Here is an 8622-nt window from a genome sequence, read left to right on the forward strand (position 1 = left end):
CTCTGCCTCTGCCTCTGCCTCTGCCTCTGCCTCTGCCTCTGCCTCTGCCTCTGCCTCTGCCTCTGCCTCTGCCTCTGCCTCTGCCTCTGCCTCTGCCTCCTGTTCTGCGATTATAGGCAGGCATGCACCACTACCCTAGATAGTGTAGGCTTTTTAATGTCGGGGGTTTTCTAACTGGAGTCCTCAATCCTGAAACATTCCTTAGAACTTAGACTGGTTTCCCACTCCAAGATAACATCCGTCTTCCAATCTTGAGTGCTCACGTTTTCTGGGACTTCTCTGTTTGTGAATCAGAGCTCTGTCCTGGCACCCTTATCCATAAAACAAGAAAAGGGGAGTTTCTTTAAAAGCTCTTAACTTTTCCTGTGCCTGAGCTACCTTTTGAGTTTTATTTATTTATTTTTTTTTTGCTGTGTGTGTTGGGACGGAACTCGGGGCTCTGTGCATATTAACTGCATGCTCTATATTCTTACTCTGAGCTGTAGCTCAGCTCTGATGTGATGTGCTCCCCTTACCCCCCCCCATGGTCTACTCTGTACTGGAGGCTGTCCCTCAGTTCTTGATTGCTTCTTCCTCCTCTTTCAGCTTCCTGCCTGCTAGTTACAAGTACGTGGCATACAGCTGGCACCTTTAATGTGCTTTTTGAAATACCGCGATGGAGTGTGTGTGTGCGCGCGCGCACGTGAATGTGTGTGTGCAGAGCATTTTGGAAACCTAGTAATTTCTCCCCAAGTCTTTCTTCTGCTGGAAAACATTACCTTGTCACCTTTGGAAGGACTGTTAGACTGTTGGACAGTACTGGAAGCTGGAAATGCTCTACCTGGAGGGAAGAAAGAGATGAGGTATCTACCTCTTTCCACTGATCCAGCGACACCTCCCTCTCTTGCCTCCATCCTAGCCAGTGTGGAGCCTTGAGATATGGCCCAGGGGTAGAAAGGTCCTGGAGAGTTGGAGCCCAGGAACTGTTCTTTGCTTTGTTGAGCTATTCATAGAGTTCAGATCTCTTTGACAGCTCCGCTACATTTGCTTCTTAGCCCCGTTTCTCTGTATTCCGCAGGGCACAGAGGCCATCTACTCCAGAGCCATCTTAAAGTTTGTACTTTGGTCCTGCAGCGAGGTTTCCACTAATAAGAACAGAGCAAAGAAGGGGAAACCCTTTGCTTCAGCCCAGGGCTGCTAGGAGTTTAGGTTGAGAGTTCTCATTAAAGTTTTCTAATAAGCAATTAACTGGAGGGTTGAGCCCTCTGGCTGGTCTGGAATCTAACAAGAAGTCGGGGAGAGAGAGAGAGAGGCTGAGTGGGTGGGCCAAGATGAGGCTGGGGGCCTCTTTTTCCCTAGAATATAAACAATAAATAAACAAAGGTTGGACCAGAGATTGCAAAGGGGTGGGGGCGGGGGGAGGAGGTCTGGTTTTCTGTCAGATCCAGGGCTTCATCAGTCTTTCTACAGGTTGGGAAGACAGAGGAGACAATAACAGTGCAGGCCCTCTGAACTGGAAACCTTGATGTCCCAGAGTGGGCGCCTTCCAGTAGAGTCCTTAAGTCCAAGGAAAGAATTGCAAAGCTTTCGTCCACCAGGGATTCCTCTTCAGTCCCCTTTCTCCCCGTCTTGTGTCGTTTTGCTTGTTTGGTTTTTTTTTTGTCTTGTGAGACTGGATCCCAGGTAGCCCAGGCTGGCCTCGAACTTGTGGACTCGAGGATGACCTTAAGCTCCCCCTCTTTTGCCTCTACCTCCCACACATTGGAACTGAAGGAGTGTGAATCCATGCAAGGCTGTAGGGTTCCTTTTCCATCCCTGACCCAGATGAGGCCAGTCTCCCCATCACTGTGCTCTGAATTTTGGGTTGAGGGTGGGCTTCTGCAAGGGCAGAGCTGGGGGGATGGGGGCTGGCAGGGGGCTCCGTGGGGTTGACAATGAGGCTCCAAACTGGAAACAAGCCATCACATCTACTGAGCTCTATCTCAAGTTAGGTCCAGTCTACGGGCCCTTCACTGCTTCATAGGGAGACATATATGGCTTGAGGCCCTCACGATGGCTGGACTGTTGCATCAGCTGCTCCCTATATATAAAACCCAGCTCCATAACTCTAGGTGGCAGCATTTGCATAGTGCTGCATAGCCATCTTGGGAACCTGGGTCCCTGCTCAGTCTGCACTTTGCACTGCCTGGCTTCTAACAGCGCATATCTATGTTCCTCTTGTCCCTTCAGGCTCTTGAGCAACAACAAGATTACTGGGCTCCGCAATGGATCCTTCTTGGGACTGTCCCTGCTGGAGAAGTTGTAAGTGCTGGAAGTGTTTGGGCAAGGTGGGGTGGCATGATAACAAAGGGTAGGATGGTCACTCTGGGGAGGAAGAGGGAGAGAGCCAGAGCTAGATTAGAAGACAGAGCTGCTGGTCTGGGAGTGGGAGCAACTGGCTTTTCAGTAGGGACTGCCTGGTGATCTAGGCAAAGTAAGGCCTCTTCCCTGTTCTAGGCAGAGGTGGGGCAAAGGGAAGCTCATTAATACTCTTTAATGAGCAATTAGCTAAGAGGGCTGAGTGAGCCCTCTAGCCAGCCTCCCAGTCCCCCCACCCCAGCTGGCAGCCCAGCATGAAATGGCTGAGGGAGACTTAATGTGACTGAGCGCTCTTTCTTCCATCCTGGAAAAACAAACCAACAACCAGGGCCTGGAGCGGGGAGAATCCTGGACTGAAGGTGGGGAGCTCAGGTATTTCTGAGTCTCGAGCACCCCCCCCCCCGATTTCAAGGTGACTTTGGAGAGAAGTGTCTTTACTGCCTCTTTGAGACCCTCAGCCCATACTGATGACTCCTGGGGCTGGTTAGAGACCTTTGGGGGACAGTTACTGAGAAGGAGCCAGGGGACACAGGAATTAGGGACGTGAGACCATAGAAGGCTGAGGGCTCCGCTGTGCTGTGCCCGAGGGCTTGACTAAGTCACTTAACCTGCCAGGTGAGGGTTTGCATCAACCTGCGGCCATGCTTCCAGAACCCAGCCTATGCCATCGCTTTGGGTTCTTGTCCCCCTCCACCCATGTTCCCAGCCTTCCTAAGGCTGTGACCCTTCAATGCAGGGCCTATTGTTGTGATGACCCCCCCATAGAATTATTTTCATTGCTACTTCATACCTGTAATTTTGCTACTGTTGTGAATCATAATGTAAATATGATTTCCGATAGTCTTAGGTGATCCCAAAGGATCATTCGATTCACAGGTCGAGAATCTTTGCCTTATATGAAAGAATCCTGGACCCTTTTTTCTCTTCTGGGGACTGAGTCTTGCTTTCTTTTCCACCCTTACCCACCTCTGTAACCTCTGGCGTCCTTCTCTGAGGCATTCCTAATTCATGCACTAGGGCCCTCGGCCCCCTCTTGTACCATTTGGTTCCGAAGCCTTGGGTCAGTGTGGTGGAAAATGCAAAAGGAGAAAGGTGACGTCAGTGTGGAGATCAAACACATCTCTGCACATGTGACCGTAGAGGAGTCGGAGGGCCTCTTTCAGACAAGTTCAAAGGAGGTCTCAGTGGGCGGTGGTGGCGCACACCTTTAATCCCAGTACTTGGGAGGCAGAAGCAGGTGGATTTCTGAGTTCGAGGCCAGCCTGGTCTACAAAGTGAGTTCCAGGACAGCCAGGGCTACACAGAGAAACCCTGTCTCAAAAACAACAAACAAGCAAAGGAGGTGTCATCAAGACTAGAGAGTTCAAGGGCAACAGAGAGGTAGAGTCTGCTTAACCGCGTGCTTTCTTATAAAAGTCCCCTCCCTCCCACCCGCTTCACAGGGGAAGTGAAAAGTTTGCCAAATCCACCCGGTGTTCTTGGTGGGAGACAAGAGTGGTCAAGTCCATGTGGCTTCCTAAAACTCTGATCTGGGGCAGGCCGGGAATAGAAGAGGGGCACTGGGAGGCAGGTGAGGGTGGTGTATATCTGTATTCAGGGTCCTCCAGCTCTGCAGCTCCTATCTGTGATAATGACAGAAGGCTAGCTTCAAGCTCAGGTCTGAGGCTCAAAGAAATCTTTCCCCCTCCCCCAGATGGTGCCATTCACATAGAATGCTGCACAGCATGGTTCCAGAGGGAGCCCGGGTCCCCACTCCATCTGCAGTCTGCACCATCCAGCTTTTAATAGCATATTCTGTTTGGATTCTTTTTCTTGAGATAGTCTTGTTATTGTAGCCCAGGCTAGCCCTGGGCTCTGAAGCCTTCTGCTTCAGCCCACTAAATGCTAGGATTACAGGTGAGCGAACAAGTTCATTCTTCCATACGTGATTGAGCATTTGGGAATGGATCTGTCTTGATTTTTTTTTTTCCAAGACAGGATTTCTCTGTGCAGCGCTGGCTGTCCTGAACTTGTACTATAGACCAGACTGGCCTCAAGCTTAGAGACCCGCCTGCCTCTGCCTCTGCCTCTGCCTCTGCCTCTGCCTCTGCCTCTGCCTCTGCCTCTGCCTCTGCCTCTGNTGCCTCTGCCTCTGCCTCTGCCTCTGCCTCTGCCTCTGCCTCTGCCTCTGCCTCTGCCTCTGCCTCTGCCTCTGCCTCCTGGGTGCTGGGATTCACCACCACCACCAGGTTTTTTTATGTCTTGATTTAAAGAGGGTAGGAAACCAAACATCTCTTCAGGGGTCTTTTGGGAGAAAGGCAAGCCTGTATGTTTTCCTTCCTGGCACCCATAGTTGAGCACGTCTGGGAATCTCAAGCAGCCCTCCTGACATCTCCCATCTGTCGTCTTCTTTTCCTTCAGAGACACCATGGCTACCTATTCTCCTGTACAAAGTACCAAATTAGGCTCTTTTCCCCAGCACCACGGACAGACAGGGAGCCTGCAACCAGGGTCTTTCAGAGGAGGTACCTGGACTGAGGTCTTGTTCGCCAAGTTGTTGAATACCCAACTGTGCCACGAGAAAAGACACGGCAAGAATTCCCAACTCAAACCTTAGGTCCGGTCCCCAGTGTTGCGTTTCATAAAAAGATAAGGCGAGAAGGAATATGTGTGGTGGAACTGTAGTCAGGTGTGGGGGAAGGGGGTTCCTCCGAGGGTCCAGCCACACCATGGCACAGTATAGAATAGAGTTTATTCAGGGCGTGGAGGGAGGGGTAGGAGTTGAGAAGGTAGTAGAGACAGAGAAAGGCAGAGAGAGGGAGGCGGAGAGTAGAGAAGTAGAGGAGGAGAGGCCAGCCATGAGCTCATGGAGGGAGAGAGGGGAGGGGGAGGAAGACGGGGAGGGGTGAGAGGACAGAGCAAGAGCAAGAGAGAGAGAAGGGGCAAGCAGCCCCTTTTATAGTGAGTCAGGCAGACCTGGCTGTTGCCAGGTAACTGTGGGGCAGAGTCTAGACAAAATGCTAACACCCAGCACCTGTAAACTAGGTGTGGTAGCAAATGCCCGTAACCCCTGATCTCCTGAGGACCAGGAGTTCAAGGTTATCCTCTGATACAGTAAGTATGAGTCCAACCGGAACTATATGCCAATATAATTATAAATTATTTGCAGAGACCCCATGGGCTCTCCGTTCTTTGGGGATGCAGACTGAGTTCAAGGCCAATGTAAGATATATTCAATTCCATCTCAAAAAAAAAAAAAAAAAAAGGAAGAAGAAGAAGAAAAGGAAAAAAAAAAATAAAGTTGCGCAGACGGTGGTTCTCAACCTGTGGGTCTCAACCCCCCAGGTTTGAACAACCCTTTCAGAGAGATCGCCTAAGACTATCAGAAATACCAGATATTTACATTATAATTCACAACAGCAGTGAAATTACAGTTACAAAGTAGCAACAAAAATAATTTTATGTTGGGGTCACCACAACATGAGGAACTATGTTAAAGGGTCACAGCATTAGGAAGGGTAGGAACCTGTGGCAGAATGACTTCAAAAGAGAAGAAGCAGGTGACTGCAGGGTGGGTAGGGAACAGGGGGATGCTGCTGTGTGTGGATATAGGTTAAGGTGACCAATAGTGGCTGTGTGGGGTACCCACCCTTGTGAAATAGGGAGGGGATAGAGTGGGCAAGCCATGGGCTTAACGCCCTGTTCTGGGATCTGGGTGGTGCCTGCAGTGTTGCCTGGGGAGATCAGAACTTCAGTGAGAAGGAGGAGGAAGGGCCTTTGGGACAAAGGGATTTGCTGTGCACAGCAGGGTAGGGAGAGCACCTAGCAGGGCTGGAGAACTCAGGCTCTCGAGCCTGCTGATTGATGCTTGTGTCTTCTAAAACCTCAGGCTTGCATGATTGTGGGGACTGTCAAGTCCAAACTCCTAGGCCAGGCTGCTAAGGCAGACAGGAAAAGATGCCACCGTCTTGGGATAGGATTTCCTCTCGATAAAGATCTTTTTTTTTCTCCTGAGCCTTCAGCTGATTACAGGATATCCAACTGCATTGTTGAAAGGGGTCTCGTTAAGGCCAGCTGATTGTACATCTGCAGAACACCTCCATGGCACACTAATGTTAGCAGGATCTAACATTAGTGGTTTGTTTCTTGTTTTGATATGGAAGTCTCAGCGTGTAGCTCAGGATGGCCTTGAAATGCTATATTCAAATGACTCTCCCCATAAGGAGCCAGTCCTGTAGGTGCGTACCATGACACACAGCCAGATGGGTGTATGACCAACCATTGTGTTAAGGTAGGGAGAAGGCCCGTAAGGAATTCGAGCCCTGGATCCCATTCCTGGACGTGGTAAGTCACTGGGTCAGATGGAGCCTGGGAGTTTTACCCAGCAGGAAGGGAATTCTCATGCTCATCTGAGCTTGGGAGCCAACGCACCAGATGACCCCTAGACTGTGGGCCTATTCATCACAACTGTGACATTGTAGCCTGGTGTGTAGTTGGTGTCCAGGAAACACTGATCCCTCTGTCCAGTGGGAGGACTCGGATGTCTAGCTATGGGCAGCTGAGACCATGTCCGGTCCACATCCCACGATCTGCAGACATCCTGTCCTATGGGAAGTTTGGAATCTGGTCTAGTCACTGCAGTGGTAAGCTATAGCTGAGAGCCCATCAGGTCTTTGCGAATGGATGAAAGTGTGTGTGTGTGTGTGTGTGTGTGTGTGTGTGTGTGTGTGTGTGTGTGTGTCGGTGACAGAGACATCAGTGTGAATGTGAGATTGGAGGACAGAGGAAGAAAAGCAGAGTGCTTGCAAAAGTGGCTGTGTTTAGAGGATCTTAGTGGCCCAGGCCTTTTATCCCAGCACTTGGGAGATAGAGATGGATCTAAGTTTGAGGCTAGCATGGTCTACGGAGTAAATTCCTGGACAGCCAAGGCTACACAGAGAAACTCTGCCTTGAAAGACACAAAAAGAAAGGATCTTAGTGGTGGATCTAGGATCCAGGGGGACTCTATCAACTGGGTACGATGAACCTAAAGTCCTGTCTGCCACAGGCAGCTCATGGCCAGCCCAGGGACTGTACAGAAGGACCAGACATGCCTAAAGCACTTTTCCTTATGGCCCCTCAGCCTGACTCAGCCTGTTTGTGACCCAAAGGAAAGACAAAAGTGTTCGCCAGGGCTAGCTGTGGTAGCCAGACATAGTAGAATACTTTTAATCCCAGCCCTGGGGAGGCAGAGGCAGAGATGCTGTTGCAAGTTCGAGGCTGGCTTAGAATTCATCATGTGGACCAGGCTAGTCCGGGCTATGTAGCTTTAAAGAAGACCCTCTCAAAACAAACAAATCAGCCGGGGCGTGGTGGTGCGCACCTTTAATCCCAACACTCAGGAGGCAGAGGCAGGTGGAGTTCGAGGCCAGCCTGGTCTACAGAGTGAGTTCCAGGAGAGCCAAGGCTACACAGAGAAACCCTGTCTCGAAAAAACAAACAACAACAACAACAAAAAAAAAAAAAAAATCAAAGGCTCAGGATCAAATCCCATTCTTTTCCTTTGTTTTTGAGCGCTTCCACAAGCCTCACATGACCTGTGTGGCGAATGGGGCTAGGAATCTTCTCTGAGAAGTCGTCACGGGGATAGATGAGTTAGTTCATCGATACAGTACTTCTGAGCATAGGCTTTCCCAGTGAAGGCTGTGTTCTTCCTTCCTAAAGAGTTCTATACGTCGGAAGGAATTTGCCTGACTTGTTATGTGCCCAGACTTCCCATCTCTCTTTCTTTTGTATGCCAAGGGACGTATATGAAGACCAGAGGACATCTTACCGGGGTCCACCACGTAGGTTTTGAGGCTAAGGTGCAAGCTTAGTGGCGAGTAACTTCCCCCGCAGAGCCGTTTTGCAGGCCCCAGTTGTTCTGAGACCCTAAAACTCCGTGTGTAGTCCAAGGCGCCCCCCCCCCTTTGCTCTCTGGAATCCTGAGACTACAGATGCAATCGGCTGTGAGTCAGTCACTAGGCTCAGCTCTCGTTGTTTGTGGTCCTGGTGATGTATTGGCTAGCGCCCCACACATGCTAAACAAGTAGTGTGCCATAGAGCCACCCCAACCCTTGTGTGGAAGGCTCCTTCCTCGGGTGAGTGCCTCGTACATGTCTCCGTCCCGATCCTCCACCAAGCACATGCAACGAGGAGTGGGTTGGTAGACAAATCTTCAGGGCTCTGTGAAGATGCCTCCATGCAACCACTGGACAGACAGGTCAAAGGGGAGAGAGAGAGAGAGAGAGAGAGAGAGAGAGAGAGACAGACAGACAGACAGACAGA

The 8622-nt window shown here is 50.4% G+C and overlaps 1 protein-coding gene and 1 long non-coding RNA gene across 5 annotated transcripts in view; one reads left to right on the forward strand and one right to left on the reverse strand.

Annotated features, from left to right (window-relative positions):
- Window positions 1-8622, forward strand: part of Adgra2 (adhesion G protein-coupled receptor A2) — a 39887-nt gene that overhangs the window by 11239 nt on the left and 20026 nt on the right. For all 4 annotated transcript variants that reach the window (XM_021218671.1, XM_029531819.1, XM_029531818.1 and 1 more), the window contains exon 2: window positions 2209-2280. In XM_021218671.1, the coding sequence (XP_021074330.1) occupies window positions 2209-2280 (72 nt within the window). The remainder of the gene's footprint in view (window positions 1-2208; window positions 2281-8622) is intronic.
- Window positions 1-8622, reverse strand: part of LOC110336223 — a 20292-nt gene that overhangs the window by 8435 nt on the left and 3235 nt on the right. The window lies entirely within an intron of this gene.

The sequence above is a fragment of the Mus pahari genome, chromosome 19, assembly GCF_900095145.1.
Source record: "Mus pahari chromosome 19, PAHARI_EIJ_v1.1, whole genome shotgun sequence".
Taxonomy (NCBI): Eukaryota; Metazoa; Chordata; class Mammalia; order Rodentia; family Muridae; genus Mus; species Mus pahari.